The following is a 23,343-nucleotide window of genomic DNA, read 5'->3' as shown; positions in this document are numbered from 1 at the left end:
AACACTGCCTTATAAGATCCAAATCAAAGGTCACCTTCTCTGAAAGGACTCCTACAGTCCCTTAGGCCAAATTATTTGCTTCCTCCCTAATACTAATATATTTTTATCATGGCAGAGCTTTTCAGCGTACATGATATTTTTACTGATATTTATATCTGTGTACCTTCTATAAATAAATAATCTAGTACACAGAGGTCTAATACAACCTCCTGCCATCACAGTGTTGCATCCTGCTGTACAACACAGGTAGTCACTAGCCATATGTGGGTATTAAACAGTTGAAATGTAGCCAGTGTTACTCGTTTTATTTTATTTAAATTTATATCTAAATAGCCACAGGTGGCTAGTGGCTACAATATTGGATAGTGAAGATCTAGTGCATAACATAGCACAGGAGGGTTGCTCAAAAAGATTCACAGAATCAAAGAATCCTTCATGAGAAGACTTTATTGGGCAAAAAGAAAACACCTTCCTAATTTCATTTTTGTTTTGCTTTCAAACCATATACAGGCTCATATTGGTTTACTTTATTAATAAATGTGTATATGAGTAAACACTCAACAAAATATTATATAGCTCCACTATGACGATCTCATATTTTATCTTGCATAATAATATGTATCTATATGCCACACTGATTTCTTTTTTTTGGAAACTTTTTAAAGTATTTTAATCACTTCATTGTGTAAATATTTAATTTATAACTGTCGATGCCGGCTCTGCAATCATTTTCCCCCTCTGCATCGTTCACTGAAAAATCCCAAAAGACTATTAGGTCAGTGCCTGGCACCTACCAGGGACCCAGATAATTGCTGAATGAATGAATCCTATATACGAGGACATCTTTGTGAAATGCGAAAACTTACAAATTATTTTCGAATATTACGTAACTTTCATGAACGCTTAATGTAATAACTAAGGAAACATGTTAAGTCTGCAGACGTTAGACGTTCATTTTAATTTCGAAATTTTTTTCTTTGGCGTTTTGGAGCAAATACTCTATTATTTCCAATTTCTAAACAAAAACTGTCATATCTCCTGGAGACTCCTCATACCCTCAAAATGTTGAACTGCCAAGAGGACTTTGGCTGGGCTGAAACCACAATATTTTAAAAGTAAATTTCTAAGAGCCAGAGGTTTGGAGGGAGGCTCTAAATTCGTTAGAAGTGAGGCCAACTACTACTAGGATTGAAAGCGTCCACCCAATGAGGTCAGGGATCCTGTGCTCCAACCCAAAGCAGCTCCCCAAACTGGCGGACCCTCGAGGCCCTGAGCCCCCACCACCGCTGAAGCCCCGCCCACTCGCAGGCCCCGCCCATCTGAGGCTCTGCCCCGCCCACGAGGTCCTGCTGGCTTCGCTGAGGCTCCACCCCCACAGGCTCCGCCCCTCCCCACAGGCTCCGCCCCGCCCACGAGGTCTCACTCCCTTCGCTGAGACCCCGCCCCCACAGGCTCCGCCCCTCCCCACAGGCTCCGCCCCCGCCCCAGGCTCCGCCCCGCCCACGACGTCTCGACGTCTCGCTCCCTTCGCTGAGGCCCCGCCCCCACAGGCTCTGCCCCACCCCCGCCCCACAGGCTCCGCCCCGCCCACGAGGTCTCGCTCCCTTCGCTGAGGCCCCGCCCCCACAGGCTCCGCCCCGCCCACAGGCTCCGCCCCGCCCCACAGGCCCCGCCCCGCCCCACAGGCTCCGCCCCGCCGCAGATGCTGCCATAGAAACCCAGAAAGCGCCATGGCTGCCGCCGGCCGGAGAACAGGGCCTGTGACACTGCGGGCGGCAGCCCTCCCCGCGTCAGCGTCACTTTCACCGCAGCGAGCAGCCCCAGCCCGGGGGAAGCCTAGGAAATGTCTGGTGTATCCGCCTCCACCGAAGAGCTCCCGCCTGTCCCGCTCGGTCCTGCGCTGGCTCCAGGGCCTGGATCTCACCTTCTTCCCCAGGAACGTCAGCAGGTGCAGGAGCGAGGCTGGGCGGGCGCCGGCCGAGCATCCCGGGGCCGCCCCCTCGCCTACCGGCCCGCCCGGTGCAGGTTTCCCGCCAGACCCCGCGGGCTGGGCGCACACGCAAACACCCCGTCCCCGAGCCCCCCCCCCCCCCCCCCGTACTTACCCACTCAGTCCTTACCCCGTAGACGTGAGCTCATATAGAATGCCCGGGACTGCAAAACCTTGCAAACGCAAGGCTCTTCCTTTAGAGACCCTGGACATCAAATACATACTCGTGGGGATCAGTTTACCCTCCGGAAGGCATCTAGTTTTTTTCCATCAGGGACTGAAAAAAGGTGCCGCCCCACTGCAGCCGCCCTGAGCCTGCCAGGCTGCATATCTGCTCCGGGAATGCGAGCTACCTTCCCTGCACGTGAAGGCGATGACGTGTTTTGCAGCCAAGGCCTCTGGTTTACTGATTTCAATCTTCCTTGGTAAACACGTGCCTGAACTTTTCAATGTGCCTGGGAATCCGCTGGGGATGGTGTTAAAACGCAATTCGATACAAATTAAGAGTGTGGGTTCGTAAACAGAACACCCAAGCCTTTGCTGTGCATCTAACCTAATCAAAATCATGTCCCGTGGCAAGTCTTCCTCAGGGCGATGATCCCACAAAATTAATTTTATGAGTGATTTGCTGTCAGTATGGAATATTCAATCGGTGTTGGTTGACCATAACCTATCACAACTGCAAAAGTAACTACATTTTATTTCATTTCCTTAATGTGACGTATGGACCAGGGATTTTTCCAATGGTTTCCTGATTGCAGAAATATTCACTGCTTACTACCCCAGGGAGCTTAAACTGTCATCTTTTGAAAACGGAACTTCTTTGAAGGTCAAGTTGGATAACTGGGCTCAGTTGGAGAAGGTAAATTAGCGCTCAGTGACGCTTTGTTAAGAAATAGGTGTTTTTGAAGGTGTACTCCTGAAGTCTGGGCTACCTGCGCCAGCCTGGACGGCTGTGCTACTGAGCTGGCCTCAGTTTCCCTGTGTTGAAAAGAATGTTGTGAAAGTTTGTCACAAGTCCCTTATGAACCCGGGCACACTCATTTCAAATTGGAGTGGGATGGAATAATTGGTTTTCTCATTGAAGAACAATATCTTAATAATTAACATGTTACACACACAATTTAGTTGAGAGACAACAGGGGATTAAGGTGAATTCATAATTGGACATGTGTCTAGAACATCATATATTCATTATAAGAATATAATGAAAATTCTTTCTTTCTACTATTAAAGTTCCTGGCAAGAAAAAAATTTAAACTACCTAAAGAGCTAATCCACGGGACAATTCACTGCAAAGCCGGAGTACCAGAAATCCTGGTCCAAGAGGTTTATACTTTGTTAACACATAGAGAGTAAGTCCTCTGGAATTGCCTAGTGACACAACCCAACGGGAAAATTGAATACGATGGGTCTCATTACTACCATGTGGCTTGTCAACACTATTTTATTTTATTTTTTTTATTTCCAGAATTAAAAGTATCCAGGACGACCTCGTGAATTTCACAGACTACAGTTACCAGATGCGTTTGCCCCTGGTTCCCAGGTCGACAGCTTCAAAGTTGATTAAAGATAACATTAGGTTGTCAGAATTAATAAGCAATCCCAACATGCTCAGCAACGAGCTTAAAGTAGAGTTCCTCCTACTTTTACAGATGTTGCAAAGAAAATTAAGCAGAAAGTTGAATCCAAGTAAGTTTTCCTTTTTCCTTGGAAATAGTCGATTGAGTTCTTCCCAAGTGAATGAGGCCATACTTGAGTGCAGATGAAGGAAACGCTGGCCATCGTCTGGCCCATTTCTGCTTTTTTCTGTCACTGGTTTAAAGGGAAAGTAGTTCTCTTATGGTGACAGTGGAGTGATTTATCATCACTGGAGTGGTTTATGTAATAGTCTTTTCAAATGCAAGCATAGCCTAACTTAGTGTATTAGTACTTTTTATTGTATTAATACTCAATCACATGAGCATTTTTTTAAGAAAAAATGTTAGTGCGTATGTTCACATAAAATTTTGTGGGAAATAAATGTCACATCTCATCTCAAGCTACTAAAGAGATGGGACCCCTTCAGAGTTCGTCAGGATGCTTCAGGAAAAGCTGGATTCCTGTGATTCACTCTAGATGCTCTCTAGAGTATGTCCAGTGTCCCCCATTCTGTAGCAGGCTCCATATGGAGACTGGGTAAGGTGAGGCAGATTGGGGCAACCTGTGGCAACTTTCCAGAGGCACCACTGAAATAATTCTCAAAGCATCCACAGCATTTGCCGTCAGAGTCCCAACAGATGACAAACAAAGTAAGTGAACTTTCTCTCCTTTGGTTTTACTTTTCTCACACTTACTCAGGACACCACTCATGTCTTGGAATTTTATAGTCATTGATTCACTTAGCGACTTTGTCATGGCCATGGCACCCGGACCACTAAAGAATGAGGCCACTGTAGTCCTTAGGATTTCTCTCTCTTGAAACTCAGTTTTCTGCCGAAAAGAGCCATTTTTCTCTCTAGTCTGGAAGGAAAGGAGAGCAGCTAACTGTAACTTCCCCTTCAAACTGTGAGTTGGATATTTTGGGTTTTGTCCTCTCTTACTCTGTTTGTCTTCCATTGCCTATCATTTTTTGTGTCTCTTCCTTGATTTGCTCTCATCTCTGGCTCTATTCATGAATTCATGAGTAGAGAAAGAATTGAAGTTACTAATCCTGTTGTGGAATTTTATATTCAAATTCTTTTGTGTATTTAAATGTTAAACTTTTGCTCTGATTTTTGTCATGCATGCATATAATGCGAATGTGTAATTTCAAGAAGACAATGAATAAACATTTTTTTGTCCCTATGTAGTCTCTGAAGCGGCACATGAACAATACCTTTCCATTCTGCTGGTGTCCTTCTTCCTGCATTCTCCATACTTCCCTCTGAGAGAGATTATTGTCCTGCTGCCTTTGTTTATAATTTCCTTGATGTAAAAAAAAAAAAAAGTTTATGCATGCAACTTTTCTTCTTAATTCCATTCATATATATTTCTTAATTTAGATTGTATCAATCTTTGTAGTAGGCAGATTGTCCCCATTGTTGTTTGTGCCCTAATCCCTGGAACCTGTGAACATGCTGCATTATATGGCAAAAGAGGCCTTGCAGAAGTTGCAAACCTTGAAGTAGGGAGTTAATGCTGGATTATTCGGGTGGGTCCAGTCTAATCACATGAACACTTAAAAGCAGAGATCTTTCTCCAAGTGGAATCAGAGCAACGCAGCAGAAGTTGAAGTAGAAATGATCTGAAGTGTGAGAAGGCCTCCACCTGCCATGGCTGCAGGGGCCATTCGGAGAGCACAGGAAGGTATGGGCATGGCCTCAAGGAGGAAAGAACAACTGCAGAGACAGCCAGCAGCAAAATAGAGACTTTGGACCTGGAAGTGCAAGGAACCAAATTCTGCCAAAAACCTGAATGAGCACAGGAGAAGACTGATCTCCAGGGCTTCCAGAAGGAATGCCGCCCTGCCAACACCTTGATTTCAGCCCAGTGTCGAGACTCTAAAAAGAAGCCCTCAGACTTCTGTACTGTGGGATAAAAATCACTGTTGCTCATACGTCGCCAAATTTATGGTAATTTGTTATGGAAGAAATGAAAAGCAAATACAAACTTCATAGTCATTACTGTTGGCATCATGGGGTTATAGAAATATTCTCCTATATTTAAATTGACTAAAGTTTAGCCTCTCACTTTCATCTTTAAAATTTTAATTCCAGTAGAGTTAACCTACATACAGTGTTATATTAATTTCAGGTGTACATTATAGTCATTCAACACCTCCATACGACATCCGGTGCTCATCACAAGTGCACTCCTCAAGCCCCATCACCTTGTCCCGGCCATCCCACACTCACCACCATCCCCCCACTCCACCACCCATCCACCTCCCTCTGGTAACCTTCAGTTTGTTCTCTAAAGTTAAGAGTCTGTTCCTCAGTTTGTCTTTTTTCCTTTGCCCATTTTTGTTTCTTAAATTCCACATATGAGCAAAATCATGTGGTATTTGTCTTTTTCTGACTTATTTCGCTTAGCATGATACTCTCTAGCCCTATCCACATTGTTGCAAATGGCAAGATTTCATGCTTTCTTAAAGGTTGAGTAAAATCCCATTGCGTGTATATACATCTTCCTTATTCATCTTTCGATGGACACTTGGGATGTTTCCACAGTTTAGCTATAATAAATAATCCTGCAATAATCATAGGGGTACATTAATCTCCTTGAATTAGTGGTTTTGTATTCTTTGGGTAAATACCCCAGAGTGTGATTACCGGATTATAGGGTAGCCCTGTTTTTGAGGAACCTCCATACTCTTTTCCACAGTGGCTGCACCAGTTTGCATTCCCACCAAGAGTGTTAGAAGCTTCCTTTTGCTCCAGATGCTCGCCAACACTTGTTTCTTGTGTTACTGATTTTAGCTATTCTGACAAGTGTGAGCTGATAGCTCACTGTAGTTTCGATTTGCATTTCCCTGATGATGAGTGATGTTGAGCATCTTTTCATATATCTGTTGGCCAGCTGGATGACTTCTTTGGAGACATGTCTGTTTATGTCTTCTGCCTTTTTTTAAATTGGATTATTTGTTTTGGGGGGTGTTGAGTTGTAGAAGTTCTTTATATTTTTTGGATACTAACCCTTTATCAGATAGATCATTTGCAAACATCTTCTCCCATTCCATTGGTTGCCTTTTAGTTTTGTTGATTGTTTCTTTCACTGTGCAGAAGCTTTTTATTTTGATGTAGTTCTAAGAGTTTATTTTCATTTTTATTTCCCTTGTTTGAGGAGACATATCTAGGAAAACGTTGCTATGTTAGCCTTTCACTTTTAAAAAATTTTCAACTTTATTGAGTTATAAATTACAAATAGAAATCATATATATTTAAGGGTACAGCTTGATGTACCCTTGGATGTACATATACGTTGTGTAATGATCACTACAATCAAACACATCCATCTCCTCACATGATTGCCATTTTCTTTCTTTGCTTCTTGTTTTTCCTTGCTTGTTTACTTTGTATGGTGAATATGCTTAAGATCAAATTTCAAGTACATGATACACTATCAACTATAGTCACCCTGCTATGTATTAGACCTGCATAATTTGTCCATCTTGCATACCTTTGATCAGCATCTCCCCATGTTCCCCCCACCCCCAATCCCTGGACATTACCATTCTACTCTTTACTTCATGACTTCCACCTAGATGTGAAATCATGCAGTATTTGTTTTTCCATGTCTGGCATATTTCACTTAGCATAAAGGTTGATTAATATTCCATTGTGTGTGTGTAAATATACATATCACATTTTCTTTATACATTCACACATTTTGGACATTTATGGACATCTCCATATCTTTAGCTATTGTAAGTAATACTGCAATGAACATGGGGGTGCAGATACCTCTTTGGAATACTGATTTCATTTATTTTGGATACATACCCAGAAGTGGTATTGCTGGATCATATGGTAGGACTATTTTTAAATTTGGGGAGAATCTCTATACTGTTTTCCATAATGACTGTGCCAATTTGCATTCCACCAACAGTGTAGAAGGGTTCTCTTTCCTTCCACATTCTCACCAACACTTTTAAATATTTTGTACTTTTTGACAATTAGCTATTCTAGCAGGTGTATTCTGATACGTTATTGTGGTTTTGGTTGCATCTCCCTGATTAGTGATCATGAGTAGTGATATTGAGTACCTGTTTATATACCTGTTGGCCATTTGTATATCTTATCTGTTATAGGATTTTATTTTTAGGTAGTATCTAAACCCAACGTGGGGCTCAAATTCACACCCCAAGATCAAGAGTTGCATGCTCCACTGACTGAGCCAGACAGGCACTCTTGTGTCTCTAATTTTGAGAAACATCTGCTCTGGTCCTTTGCCCAGTTTTTAGTTGGGTTATTTGTTTTGTTTGCTCTTGAGTTGTATGAGTTCCTTACATGTTTTGGATATTACTCCCTTATACATTGTAAATTATAAAACACTGATGAAGGAAATAAAAAGAAAACACAGATAAACAGAAAGGCATCCCACGTTCACGGATTAGAAGAATTAATATTGTTAAAATATCTATGCTACTTAATTGATCTATAGATTCACTGCAAACTTGCAAAATTTCAATGGTAGTCTTTATAGAAATAGAAAAAACGATCCTGAATTCATATGGAACCACAAAAGAACCTGAGAAGCTAAAGCAACCCTGAGAAAGACAAATAGAGCTGGAGACATCACACTTCCCGATTTCAAACTATAAAACAAAGCTATTGTAATTAAAACAGTAAGGTACTGGCATAAAAACAGACATACAGGCCAAAGAAACAGAAGAGCAAGTCCAGAAATAAATCCATGCATTTACAGATATTTGATCTTCAATAAAGACGCCAAGAACACACAATGGGGAAAAGATAATCTCCTCAATAAATCACATTGAGATAACTGGATATCCACTTGCAGAAGAATAAGATTGGATCCTCATCTCACACCTCAACATAAAGGCCAGAACAGGTCTTCAACATAAAACCTGAAACCATAAAACTACTAGAAGAGAACAGAGGAAAAAACTTCCTGGACATTGGCATTGGCAATGATTTTTCTTTTCTTTCTTTCTTTTTTTTTTTTTTTTTGAAATGACATCAAAAGCACAGGCCACAAAAGCAAAAACAAACATGTGGGATTGTATCAAACTAAAATGCTTCCCCACAGAAAAGGAACAAGAGGGAGAAGGGAACCTATACAATGGGGGAAAAATGTTTGCAAAGCACAGATCTGGTAAGGGGTTAGTCTCTAACCTTTAAGATCTTAATTTGTCTGCAACTGAAATGGAGAACCAATTGTCCCAGAACCATTTCTTGAACCATCTGTTCTTTTTGTTCACCGACTTGTAATAATCTCACTTGTAATAATCTCGTGTCTCAAATGTTTCCAGTTTCTGTGTATATATGGGCCTGTTTCTGGGCTCTAGCTGACTTTGCCCATGTGCAACATCAACACCCACACTGTCTTAGTTACTATTGCTTCATAGTTAAGTGCTGGTACATGGTAAATTAGCAAGCCCTGCAATTCTCTGAAGTATCCTATTCATGGACCTTTGCTATTTCATTCACTGTGATTTTTATTGTCATGAATTCAGCAGTACTGCCTACTGTTATGTTTGCATTCACACCTAGCATATTATTTTATGGTCTTTGTTTTCCTCTTTCTTGTTGTTGTCTCACTTATTTTTTCTTTTGGATTGAATTTTATGACCTCTACCCCCCACCAACCAACGAATTTGGAAAATTTAAAATCTGTACTCTTTTCAGTGCTACCCTAGAAATGTTAACACGCATTTTTACCCTAATCTAAAACTAGTGTCTTCACTTTCTTTCTCCAACAATAAGGACCCTAGAACACTATGACACTGACAACTCCTTGCCAGCCCCCTACCACACTTCAGCATTTTAGTTCTCTCAAGTTCTTTTGCTGATACCACAAATCAGACAATTTTTTTTATACTTGTTTGCTTACATTTAGTCAATCTCACCATTTCTGCTCCTCATTGGTGCTACTTGGGATTTCTAAAACAAAACAATTCTATTTAATCTTCTATTCAAAAGTCCATCTTTCTGCAAAGCTAACCTCTATCATCTTCCTTTGAACACAATTTCTCTTTAGCCACAGATCATCTCAACCCTGCAGATTCTTGAACAGTGTTCTATTATCACCAGCCTTGATTTTTGAGACTGATTTTAAGCTCAGCCAAAGTAATTGACTGTGATAATTATAGTTCTGAGAATGCTACCGACCAGAACTGTATATAGCATTACCAGGGTCTGACTCATGAATAGAAATTACCTTAGACTCTTCTTCAAGCCTCAGTGAAGGCTGAGCTGCAGAGGAGGGGTAAGTGATCTTTAGAAGCACAGGGAAACTAATGCCCAGGCGTGACAGTTTATAGATCTAATGAGAAATATGGGAAACATGGGAATAATTTTAAGTCACTATTTTTATACTAGAAATATATTTGAAAAATGAAAGAAATCCTGTATGTTTATATGAAATATAAGAAATACATGAACTATTAAAAAAGTCATCTAACTATTAAAAAAGTCATTGACAACAGAAGTCAATACAGTGTTTTCTTTTTAGGGTACTGTATGGGAGAGATAACCAGGGGATTTGGGGGTACTAGTGATATATTACTATCTCTTGATCTGGGTGATGGGTCCCCCAGGTGTATTCATTCTAAAAATTCATCAGGCTGTAAACACATGATTTGTTCATCTTTCTGTATACATATTATTATTGAATAAAAACTAATTTTTAGAAAAATTTTATTAATTTAACAGAGAGAGAGAGAGAGAGAGAGAACAAGCGTGGGGGGGAGCAGACAGAGACAGAGGGAGAAGCAGACCCCCTGCTGAGGAGGGACTCCGACTCGGGGCTCGATCCCAGGATCCCGGGATCATGACCTGAGTTGAAGGCAGACTCTTAACCGATTGAGCCACCCAGGTGCCCTCGAATAAAAACTTATTAAAAAAGTAATAGGAACATAAAGATGTTGTCTTTAACTTTTTAAAGCAAACATTTTGTGCATCAGAGGTGTGGGGAGAGGGTTAAGAACCTTCATATTCACACCACTCTTAGAATATGATGAAAGAGATGCCTAAGGAATTTGCCTAACTTGTCTTATTTTGGCAATGGCCATGGTGAATTTTTAACAAAGAGTTTCTGTATTCATGTTTTGTAGAATGGTTTGAGGTCAAACCAACAGTGGGAGAAATTACTCTTGATCATCTTCCCAAACAAGTCTCCAGGTGCAAATATAATTCCCCGATTTCAAGGGAAAGAGTTGCTCCTCCTGTTTTAAGTGAGTTGTTATTGTTGTTGTTTTATTTTTACTTGTTAAGTGGATTTTTTTGTTTCTATTTGTTTCTTTAATAAAATGTTGATCTAGGCATTCGGTCTAAAACTGTGTATTAGATTGGTATGTTGGTAGGCTTTTCATAGGTGGAAGGGCCCTGTGGTCTGCTAAGTACTGGTCATCTGGTGCCCTGCCTCCTACTAAAGGGACCATTTCAACTCTTGATTTCTCTTTAAAGTAGGTGAGTCTGAAGCAGATGGAGCTCAGCAGCAGAGCTCAAAGCCCAGTTCTCTAACAGTGGGTGCTGAATCCGTCCTCAGGCAGATATTGACACTGGCATACCTAAATTTTCCAGTTGGTTGTACCCACAAGAAGCCACTTGTTTAAATCCTGGTAGTTCAGAAAGCATTTACAGCATAGCAAGCTACAGGCCACCAGCCAAAGTCAGTCTCCTGCCCGGTTTTATATAGCCTGCAAGTTAAGAATGGCTTTCACATTCTTAAATGGTTGAAAACAAAATGTATCAAAAGAGAAATGATACTTCCTGACTCATGAACACTATATGAAATTCAAATTTTCCCGTCCATAAATAAAGTCATACTGGCACATAGCCAGGCCTGTTCTCCATGCCTTGTCTATGGCTGCTTTTGCGCTCCAACAACAGGGGCAGTCACTGTCCTTGCCCACAAAGCGAGGGTCTAGATTTAGTGAAAAATAACAAATATAACCAATACAGCTAATAATTTGGGGGACAGGTTGAGGACATCTTTTTATTAAAAATTATTTGTTGTTTATCTGAAATGCAAATGTAACTGGCTGTCCATATTTTACATGACAAACTGACCACAAAGCCTAAAATATCTACTGTCAAGACTTTGATGGAAAATATTTGGTGACCTATGCGACGGGGCATGTCTTCTAACGTGTTAAGGGACTTCATGGGAGAACAAATGGTCTTTGTTTACATAAGGTCTGGAAAAGCAGGTCAACAGACTCCTTCCTATAAACTTAGGATTGAATATGCTAATATGCATTGTAAATATTAAAGAGGAGGGGTACAGAATGTTTTCCAAACACTTTGATCACACATCATGATCATTTAGTTGTGTTTTGTTAATGACCTACTAAAACTACCTTTTCTCAGAACTCACTTTTTAATGTGTAGACATAGGCCAGTTCACTAAAACCTCTTTAGCTCCTCACATGCCCGAGGCATGGTACTCAAGAGAACCCAAAAGAATTGAGTGATGGCGTTTCTATGAGACAGAAGTATGTATCCACAGTTTCACCTTCGGATTCTGGGCACACATCCTCTCCTTCAACCCGCCTCAAGCTCCTTCCAGGAGTGGCGCCTGCAGTGAAGGCTCCAGAAGGGTGGGAGCCGCAGCCAGGCTGAGGCTGAGTCGGGGGGAGCCTTGGTTCCCTTGCCTCTCTCCCCTGAAGGCTACCTGGACCTGACTGGGGACGGGCAGCACAGGACCACTGGCTCTGACCTGCAATGGAAAGGCAGAAGGATGAATGAGTCACAGTAAGGCTCCCTTCCAGCCTACGGAACATGCTAGGTGTCCATGCTAAGTGTCCGTATTTGAAAAAAATGATGCCTATGATACTTGAATTGCTAAAGAGCAATCCTCCTTTCTGTTATCTTTTCAGAAAAATCTCAAGGCCACAAAGGAGGTATTTTTTTTTTTTAGAAAAATAATGCTATCATTATTTCAGATCAGAACTCCAACTAGATTCCTGCTTTTGCAATTTTAATCATGTATCAATGGCTATAAATAACTTCTCCCCCATTTTATTCTCTCAATGCTCTCTTTTTATGAGTCCCTCTCGCTTCAGTGGTCTTTTTCTATCCTTTTCTAAGTGGACGATGGGCCATGGGAGTTCTCAGGGCAGATCAGGTTGTGAAGAAACAGACTTTTATCTTTTTTACTTCTCTCAATTCTATTCTAGATACTTGGATTCTCTTAATCTAGGCAGAATGGAAAGGAATGAATGGTGTGAAGCTGACTTTGCTGATTATATGGATGAGAGCTCTTTTGCTAAATTTTATTTTCTTCCCAAATTTGTTCAAGGCATTCCTTTTTGGTTGTTTCTAGTAGAAGAGTAGAGTGATAAGTTCAGGTCAACTAACATAACTTGAGGGTTAAGGGGAGGAGGCGAATCAGACCTAGATCGCGGAATCTGGGCCCAATTTTACTAAGATTGCGCTGCACGTACTGGCACTGAAACCAAGAGGCCGTTCACCTGAAAAGCTTCTAATTATCAGATACGGTGGGTGAAAATTAATTGTAGGATGGGTCATTACCTTTGTTTTTTTCATTAACACTTAAGTTCCTCCATTTGTTTACCCACTCCTAGCATCTAGCAAACTAATGGGCCAGGGGAAAATCGATTTCTCAACTGTCACTGGCTCCTCTCGTTAGAACTCAGTAACCCGAAGAGTCTGGGCAGCTTGGATGCTTCAGTGCAGAGTTCCAGAAACTCAACTATGAATTATGTGTATTCGCCAAATCCAAGCACTGTGAGAATCAGGCACTGTTGCCTCAGCTGCTTTCTGAAGCAACATCTAAAAATAATTGAGTCATATTCAGTATCAGATACACCAAAATAAGCCCTGGATATTTTAGGCACTGCTAATGACTTTTGGAAGTGGGTGACATTCAGGTTTTTTATTTATGGCTACTATAACACATGCTTTAAATATTCTGTTTACCAGGCATTTAGATGAGCCTGTGCTCAGCCTGTTGCAAATCGTTCTGCATGTTTGACGTATTAGAAACATTGATCGTTGTGCAAATATTTAATAACCACAAACTGATTTTTTTTTTCCACAAACTGATTTTAATGTTACTTAAATATTCCAGGAAACACAGGTACTGGCGGCAATCCACTTAAAGAAATTTCTGTGAAGCAAGCTGGAAAATGTTCTTTTGAATCTATGAAATCTATCAGAAACAAGGAAAAGTAACCTTGGAAAGCACCCGTCTAATGGCTTTGAAGAAGTGATGCCATCATCTCCCGCTGTACTAAAGGGATATAATTAACCTAGTCTTGGACTTATAAGTAAATTAAAGTAGTGTCTCATCCATAATTGGGCTGAAGAACATGGTTTTTCAATTCAAGAACCATTTATTAAACTGTGTCAGATACTGTTAAAAATACAAAATCAAACAGCACAGAATGAGCAAGAATAATTTTAAAGATACAGTTAAACATAACTCACCATGACAAGTAGATAAGTTATTTCTCGTGAATTCTGTAGGAATGGTGAATCTACTTTGTAATAGGCTGTCCTCATTAGAAATGAAAATTTCTTCTACTTGGCCTGATACATATTCACACATCACATGCATTCATAATAAATGTATTCTGAATGATTATTATTATACATTGGCCCACAGAGAACCTTGTCCACCCCCATAAATAGCCTGACTTGAAACATTTCTTAAAAAAACAGGTGTCCCTCCAGTTGATACTGAGTTGTGGGAAAGGAAAATTGTGCTTCACTTGGAATTTGGTTCTGTTTAGCAAGCCATTTAGTTCAATTAAAAAATTTCTACTGGTTGCCGCCACTTTTATTGGAGGGAAACCAAAACAGCTGCTATCTTGAAAGATTAATTATCCTTCATACTTTCTTATAATTTTACATTCACATTTGGAAATTTTTCTTCAACTGGAATTATTCATGTTTTTATGCTATTTTGTGAACAGCCTCTTCTGAGACTTGCGAGCTGAGTATTACTAATGCTGAATCCCATGACACGCACGTACTCAGTCAATTGTTCTGCATTTTTGAAGGCTTGGCTTTATTGGAATTTCTACCTCCCGAGACTTCCATATTTAATTTCACATTCTTGGCAGGTAATATTTCATGAAAGGAAGTAAAGAGAGCCCTAATGAAATAGGATTACTTCTTGGGAGTGTGTTTAGAATCTAGTTATATCTGAGGTAAAGGGTCCAGTTTAAATGCGTGTCTTAACCAGCTATATAGGTCATTTGTCTGTTACCTTGCATTCTAATGGGACTAATCTAAAGTAGAAAATTATGAGAATAATCTCCAACCCATAACATATGGGAAACCTTAGGAAAAGGTTATAGAAACCAGTCTTCTGAACATTGGCTGGGGAAAAGATCCAGGGAAGAGGATTAGATTTGGGTAAACAGTCATATAAAAAGTTTCTTTATTCCTCTCTTGACTGCATGTTCAATCTCCTGAAAAAGCTAATTGCTCATGGCCTGACTATGGTAAGTTCCCAACACTCCCGTGGGGCCTAGGGAGAGCTGTGGAAAATATGAAGTAGTCTTACAAGTTTCATTTCATAGTGAATAAGTGAAGGATGCAAGTATAGTCAAAGTAGGTGACTTCAAGAGCTTCTTGAAGATGAGTTGTGTTAAGAGAGGCCAACACTACAGCTGTATCTTGGGAATGCCATTGCTTCACAGCGGATCCTTGGCGGAAGGAGCCAAGCAGCTTTCCTAGGAGCTACAGCAGCTCTTACAGGAGGAAGTTTTCAATCAATCAGTAGAACACTTATCACGGAATGGAAGCCTCTGTGATACACTCTTTGTATTCATTAATAAGCTTTTTCCCTTTTATACTAATTCGGGAGTTTATTGTAGTCAGTGTTTCCTACAAGTGGAGAATCATCCTCCTCAACAGTCCAAAGTGATTCTTCTAGGATCCCAAATAAGGTAATAACCCAGGTGGCCAGCTCAGCCCTTCAGAGCTCTGATGACTCTGACCCAGCACTTATGGAGAAACAACGTTCTCTCAAAGGTGGTTTTGGAGACATGACTGATGCTCAGCTTAGCAGTTAACTCTGTCATATTTGGTTTTAATGTAGTAGTTACTGAAATGTAAGGGACCTGAAATGCATTCATACCTATATACATAAAAATCTAGATAGAGAACTATATGCCATATTAAGCACAGTCCTATGGTATTTAAATGTAGCATAAAAGTACTTTTTTCAGTTATTCAGGAATAAATGTGTCAAAGATATGGTATAATAAACACTTGTTAATAGAGCTAACTATGATGATATGTTCTGTATCACTGCTACACCATATAAGAAACCTTAGATTTTACAAACAAATGGTGAGGTTTTTACTATAATCAGAATGTCTTTTGACTTAAGACTGAAAAAGTGTCAATTTTCCTATTCTAAAGAAAACAAAACACAAGTCATTGCTTTAATGCAACCATGTTCCTGAATACCTCTGGATGATTTCATGGAAATATAATAAATTAAATAAATAAATAAATAAATAAATAAATAAATAAATAAATAAATAAAAATTTGATTGACATAAAAATCATATTTTCACAAGATATAACTCATTTTGATGTTGCAATTTTGTTAACTACCCGGTAATTTTTATAGGCAAAATATTTTTCCAATCCTTTTAAAACCACTGTCTAATGAGACTTCTTTCATAAAAGCATATTTAAACTTGCAAAATAATTTGTCCACATTATTAGTAATATAAAGCTCTTCTAGTAGTAAAATAAGTTCATATTATTTGTTTGGGTTTTCATGCATAGGAAATCTAACTATGGGAAAACCTTTTATAAATTTTAAAAAATTGCTTTGTTTTCCATATTAAGGCACAATAGATGCAGACTGACATGGTCAAATAACACTTATAGTTCTATGAAGAATCAATAGTTATAGTTAATAGTAAGGTATAGAACACTGTAGAAGTCAAAGAATAACAATTATATTTGAATCAATCCAATTTAGATTTTAGACAAATTGGGTTACTCCTCTATGGTCTTCATGTGCTAAAAAGTTATTTGAGTTTTTCATGGTTTATACATAAAATATTTTCCCACATTCATTTAAAATGCAAAAGAAGGAAACAATCATTTATAGATGTATAATTTAAGCTCAACAGATCTTTTAAAGTAAAGAACAAAAGATAGGCTTCTTAATCTATTTTAAAACAAAATAAAGAGAACTAAAATAGGATTTCAACAGCTATTTTTAAGTGAAAAGGTTTTTACTACATATGTGCTAATTAAAAATCCTCCTCCTCTAAAAAAATCTGAGTTACGCATATCACTAAGGATTAAAAAAATACTTCACACTATTGACACGTCACATACATTCTCTTCTATAATGTTAACTAAATTTTTTTTTTATAAAATAGATTTTAGGCTGTAATGTATTTTTGAAGAGTTAGAGCCCATCAACACAATAGATATATATATAATATATACTGTTTTCTGTTTTAAGAAGCTTGTTTAAGAAAATTTTAAAATTATTTTAAATGCAACAAGTTTAAAGATAATATAAACCACAATTACTTCAATTATATGAGCTCCTGACTCTTTAAACAAAAACATTATAAATTCTGTAAAACAGCTTGAGTACCAAAGTACTGTTCTGCCCAGTAACACATTAATTTTATAGACCACAAAGTCCGAATTCTAGTACAATTGAAATACTTGCAGTCATGCCTCAGGCTTTTTTTAAAAATATTTTTACTCTTTTAATTAACATTTTAAAAATTTGAATTTATAATATACTCCAAATTTCAATATAGTTCTAGAAATTTACTTGAAGCTAATTTTATCAGATAAATTATGTTAGTTCATATAAGTTGAATAGAAATAACTGTAAATATTAAATACATTAATCAAAACTAATATCCAAACACACTAAATATCTTTTAAAATAGTCAATTATCATCAAATGTAAATTCCCATACAGATTTAACTGCATTTGTGTTTTTACATTTTAATGTCTGTTATGGTTATATAACCTATTCCTTTATAATTGGACATTTAATTTCAGCTAAAAAACTTGGCAACGTTTTCCTTTAAAAAATAAAACTCAGAAGTATTTTGACTGTGTATCCATGTGTTGACAGATGTTAAACTGGAAACTTTTATTAAATATGAACTGAAACTACTGATTTACTATATACTTTATGGAGGACAGTATGGGTGTTTGTTAACTTGAAGATCGTCATACATGCCTTATATTCTGGTAGCTCAAGAACACTCAGTCATTCCAATAGTCATTAAATACTCATTCAATGTCAAGCACTATTCAAGGTGTTGCATTATTTTCTATGTTTCAGTGTTTCAACAATATAATATTTTGGTACTTTTTTTTTTTAATAAATTTATTTATTTTTTTATTTTTTTTTAATTTTTTTATTTATTTATGATAGTCACAGAGAGAGAGAGAGAGAGAGAGAGAGAGGCAGAGACACAGGCAGAGGGAGAAGCAGGCTCCATGCACTGGGAGCCCAATGTGGGATTCGATCCTGGGTCTCCAGGATCGCGCCCCGGGCCAAAGGCAGGCGCCAAACCGCTGCGCCACCCAGGGATCCCTATTTTGGTACTTTTTAATGAAACTTTGGTACCTTTGTGAAGCTTATATATGCTCTTTTAGATTCTTCTTTTATCTTTCTCCCAAATATGGCTATTCTATTTTATAAAGGACACATCTAGTTTTCCTTGAAATTATATAAATACTTTATTTTTTTGAAGTTAATTTATAAAGTCAACTCTTATTCCCCCACCTTCCCCTTCTCCCCTCAACCTCTGGCTCTTGGACAGCAAAGGCGAAGGTAATACTAACCCACAAAAGGTCTTTAAAAAACAATTAAACAAGGAGAAACTTTTCTGTCAAAATGGGTTGAGTCGTATTCCAGTCCCTAAAGGTGAGAACGGGTTCACCTTTGCCCACATCAAAGCGTCATTCAATGAGATAGTGGATTTCCCATCTTCAAGGAAAAATACAGGGCCCTGTGCAGAGTTGAGGAAAGAGAAGATGGGATTATAAATTTGCAACATGCTTTAAACCTACAGAAACAGAATCCCTTTAATAATAATAGTAAAGACATTGGCAATATTTAGACAATGGTAATAGGAAATTTTAATATATGAGAAAAATCAGATTTTTTGAACTGCTACCAAATATAGAAAAAAATTTAGATATGTTAACATTTTGCCCCAATGTCTTTTAAAATAGAATTTGGTTTCATAATCTGAATTCTTTGAGTACAGTAGTGCTACCAATGGCAAAGGTATTGCTAATCCATTAATTAATACAAAGTTAACATTTTATAAAGGTATCTATGCCTAGCATAGAATTAAATACACTTTACTATTTTAACCATAGAGCCTCTATCAGATAGCTGGGGAAATGATTTAAGCCAGAAGCTCTGCAACTGCTCTCTAGAAGATGAAAAATAGGGCAGCCACGGGGGCCCAGCGGTTTGGCGCCGCCTTCAGCAGAGGGCGTGATCCTGGAGACCCAGGATCGAGTCCCGCGTCGGGTTCCCTGCATGGAGCCTGCTTCTCCCTCTGCCTGTGTCTCTACCTCTCTCTCTCTCTCTGTCATGAATAAATAAAATCTTTAAAAAAAAGATGAAATATATATTGCTGTGTATGTGTGCACATAATTTAAAACAATGTCAATCATACAATGTACCACCAGATTTTTGATTGAGTTACATCAGGTACTTTGTATGTCAAGGATCATTCTGAAGAACCAAATGCAAAACAAGCCTTTTAATCTATTTCTCCCAGCTGTCAGAAAGAAAAGCCTGATTTCAAAAACATGAAATGGACTAAAAAACTCATCTTCTTATTTTCTAACGTTATCAGATTTTTTATCATGATTTCAAATGACACAGCCTGTTGTTAATAAATCATTTCTTGACACTGGAAAACCCATCATATGAAGTGGACTGTTTCCTACTCATAGGTACTTGAAATTTCACAGAACACTAATTTTCTGTTTAAAGAGAAAGATGCTGGGAGGGAAGAACCCCAGCTATATGAGTTGTATATGATAGTAGGCCCTTTCCTTTTTTTTTTTTTTAAAGATTTTATTTATTTATTCATGAGAGACAGAGAGAGAGAGAGAGGCAGAGACCCAGGCAGAGGGAGAAACAGGGAGCCTGATGCAGGACTCGATCCCGGGTCTCCAAGATCACGCCCTGGGCTAAAGGCAGCACTAAACTGCTGAGCCACCCGTGTAGCACCTTTCCTATTGCGGGTTTGGGTGCAGAGGTCTGTTAGGTCACCGCAACTGCAGACAGAGTAAAGGAACCAGAAGAGGAGAAGAGAAACCGGAGGGCACATGAGGAATGAGAAGGAAGTACTAGGAACGGCTCAGCGGGGGCCGCAAGCAGCACTGGAGATAAATTCTAAAAACCACAGGATGTTTTCTGCTCTTAACTGTATATTATTGAATGTACTGCTTTGATTCTTTGTCTCTGAACATAAGTGGATAACTAAGTGTCCTAACTCTTTTCTGGACCATATTAGTTTATTTGGACTATATTAGTGTATTTCTAGCACCAAGTCAAGCTATGTCTCGGGTTTACATTAACTGCAAGCTATTTCATTTAAGTGGTTATCCCCAGAATAGCTGTTTCCACTGGCCTGGCATGTCAGTATAAGAAGTGTAATTAGTCACATTCCATGTAGAAACATAAAAATCAAGTGTGTAAAATGTGAATTCACCCTTTTCTGGGAAGTGGTGTTCTTTTATTCCGGACTGCAGTCTACACGGACTCATCGTGGTGTGCTTCACACGGACACCTCCACCTGGCCCCGGCCCTGAGACCATGAAAGGGTCTCCGTTCTCCCCAGAAATGGGGCACGTCGTATTTCTGACCATACACTAGGGCCCTTCCTTAGGGGTTAGCCATCCTTCACGATCAATCCCAATGATTTGTAAGAAGTAAGTCAATGTAAGAACATGTTTATCAATAACATACACCTGCCAGTTCTTAATTTCTTTGTGCAAATAACATACAAAGCGAGACTACAAAGTTAATTTTAATCTATTGTGATATAATTTAGAACCATGTTGACTGTTGCTTTGTCTCCTTATTTAATTTCCCCAAGGATATGATCTACATGTATCTTTAAACATTTGTTAGTAAGTAGACCTACTCCATGAGTTGCTTTCATGGTAATAATGCAACGACCATCTCTCTCATTTTATTTTAAGGACAGGGAAACCATTTATACTAATGAGAGAGCAGTGAGGGCAGTATTTTCTTACTCATTAGTGCTCTTTATGGGTACCTCCTTTCTTCAGATTATGCTTATTTTAAGAAAAGTTTTTAAAATAGAGGAACAAATGGAAACAAACCATTTATGTCTCACAATAGGCCGTACCTGGATTTTTAATCCCGTAAGGCAAGAGATGTGGGTATCAGAATGACTGGGCAGGTTCGATCCGGTCACGTAATCTGGTCCGACAATTCCTCCAAGCGGCTCTTCCTGGAGTCTCTTTAGCAAAGTTGCATAAACCATTTTTTGTGAGTCAGAAGGGGGTGTACATGCAGACTCTTCTGAGGACCTATATTTTCAACAGATGTTACATTTTCATTTTTGTAAAACCATAGAATAAATGAGGTTTACAATAGAAACAGTCCCTGAGGATTACTCAGTTCCCCTTTAGAGCTGATGGCAATTTAGACTGAATTCATAAAACGAAGGACTTTAAAATAAAGGCAGAAAAGAACAGGAATGTAAATTATTACTGAATATATGCTGTAAACAAGCCAAGAGGCATTACTGGGCTAAGATTAATAGTGAGCCAGTCCATGTTTTCAACAGGTTTGTCTATCATCTTAATACCTCCAAATCCCAATTTTCACAGCGTCTTCACTCACCGGCTCACGGACTGTGTGCAAGCTCTCCACGCATCCAATTCCTCAGAAAGGTGCTCGATCTTTAAAGGCACTGACACCACCCGACGTTTTAATAGCTGACTGAAACAGAGAGAAAGAGATTACCGCCTGACATCCAAGACTCAGCTATCAAAAACAGCAAATAAGGGATCCCTGGGTGGCGCAGCGGTTTGGCGCCTGCCTTTGGCCCAGGGCGCGATCCTGGAGACCCGGGATCGAATCCCACGTCAGGCTCCCGGTGCATGGAGCCTGCTTCTCCCTCTGCTTGTGTCTCTGCCTCTCTCTCTCTCTCTCTCTGTGACTATCCTAAATAAATAAATAAAATATTTAAAAAATATTTAAAAAAAAAAAAAAAGCAAATGAGCTTTAAGTGCCCAGTGGTTTTTGACGATCTACTGTCTACAAAGCAGCGTGGAAGAGTGAGGAGAAAACCAGAGATAACGAGTGGGCTGAGGGACACTGAGCAACTCTCGAGGAAGTTTCCACAGCACGGGGATCAGAAGCAATCAGCTTGGCCGGGTGGGGAACAGAGTGGGCTTCGGTGGGCGCCACAGCCCGAACCCTAGGTTTGCAGACCTTTCATGTACGACTCAGGATCTGGAAGCTCTGTGACGGACAGTGGGGAGTCCTGGGGGTATGAGGGGGGATGCTGCTTCTGGAAGGCGAGGCCACAGCAGAAGAACAGAGCCGCAGAGATGGGGTGAGCAGGAGCAGGGCTATGGCCGGAGGGAGGTGACGCAGGCCGAGGCCACGGCCGTCAGAGAACACTTCCTCGTGACCCTGATCACTTGATTCTGGGCCACAGAATCAGAACGACAATCGAGAGAGAGAGAGAGAACACAGGACGAGAAGCGGATTTCAGGAGGGAGAGCATCTTCATTTTGAGCACATGGAGTTGAGGCCAGAGTCTAGCGAGCCATCGGAGCTGGGCCTGAATACAAAACCCGCCAGGGAGGTGATGGGTGGAGCCACAGAGGGCGAGGTTCCTAAGGACAGAGCACGGAGAGGGGAGAGGAGTGCGGGCAGACCCGGAGAATGAGCTGGAAGCAGAGGGAGCGACGGGGATGGGGCTCACTCAGTATGTGGGGCCAGGGTGCCAGCGTGAGCACAAGACACAGACCACAACCGGGGAGGTAGGAAGGGGCTCCCACCACCAGGGGGGTAGGAAGGGGCTCCCACCACCAGGGGGGTAGGAAGGGGCTCCCACCACCAGGGGGGTAGGAAGGGGCTCCCACCACCAGGGGGGTAGGAAGGGGCTCCCACCACCAGCGGGGTAGGAAGGGGCTCCCACCACCAGCGGGGTAGGAAGGGGCTCCCAACCAGGGCCTTCTTAGTTTCTCGTTCTAAACCAGCGTGTTTCTAGTAATTTAGATACAATCTCCCCAGTCTCTCTTGCCTCATGTCTGAACGCCTCCTTTTATTTCTGATATTATTATTTCAAGGGACTATTTTCTATTACCCAAGTCATAGATTAATGACCATACTCCATTAAACAATATTTTAATCCCATGTGGTACATCCTATGGCTCCCATAAGATACTGTAATATTGTTAAAAGTTGCTCTCGAGTTTGGGTCTGCTGCCTGCCCCGAAATAGGTTCTTCCCGCAGTGTCCCGGCAGGGGCACTGCCCGCTGTCCCCCGCCTGCTCCAGGGGCCGCCCGACACCTCCACGGGGCCCTCACCGCGCCAGGTAGTGACGGGGCAGAGACAACTTGGTCCCGGAATGTCTGCCCCACAGGAAGGGCGCTCGGAAGGGAGGATTGGGGTCCGCGATGGGCTCTGTGCGCCGCCTTCGCAGGCCTGGAA

General features: G+C 40.2%; 2 protein-coding genes across 10 annotated transcripts in view; one reads left to right on the top strand and one right to left on the bottom strand.

The window, feature by feature from the left end:
- Positions 1-1,704: 1,704 nt before the first annotated feature.
- On the top strand, positions 1,705-13,956 carry SPATA4 (spermatogenesis associated 4). Of its 2 annotated transcripts, none has more exons than XM_077848601.1 (6): positions 1,705-1,948; positions 2,723-2,852; positions 3,227-3,345; positions 3,462-3,682; positions 10,749-10,868; positions 13,730-13,956. In XM_077848601.1, the coding sequence occupies exons 1-6, from the start codon at positions 1,731-1,733 to the stop codon at positions 13,831-13,833; spliced, it is 912 nt and encodes a 303-aa protein (XP_077704727.1). In that variant the 5' UTR covers positions 1,705-1,730; the 3' UTR covers positions 13,834-13,956. The 2 variants fall into 2 exon arrangements, with proteins under 2 accessions (XP_077704727.1, XP_077704728.1); XM_077848602.1 differs by having other exon boundaries at positions 1,716-1,852.
- The window catches only part of WDR17 (WD repeat domain 17), a 118,250-nt gene continuing 98,326 nt past the window's right edge, over positions 3,420-23,343 (bottom strand). For 6 of the 8 annotated variants that reach the window (XM_077848593.1, XM_077848597.1, XM_077848596.1 and 3 more), the window contains 3 exons: positions 21,519-21,617; positions 21,019-21,202; positions 13,730-18,627 (listed from right to left, as the gene is read on the bottom strand). In XM_077848593.1, coding sequence (XP_077704719.1) covers positions 18,508-18,627; positions 21,019-21,202; positions 21,519-21,617 — 403 coding nt within the window. In that variant the 3' untranslated portion in view covers positions 13,730-18,507. Of the gene's footprint in view, positions 4,493-4,847; positions 4,937-11,605; positions 12,356-13,729; positions 18,628-21,018; positions 21,203-21,518; positions 21,618-23,343 lie in introns of those variants that run through there. The other 2 variants (XR_013352617.1, XM_077848595.1) reach the window with 2 other exon arrangements.

Source organism: Canis aureus, chromosome 15 (assembly GCF_053574225.1).
Source record: "Canis aureus isolate CA01 chromosome 15, VMU_Caureus_v.1.0, whole genome shotgun sequence".
Taxonomy (NCBI): domain Eukaryota; kingdom Metazoa; phylum Chordata; class Mammalia; order Carnivora; family Canidae; genus Canis; species Canis aureus.
This window is presented reverse-complemented; position numbering and strand designations above follow the sequence as displayed.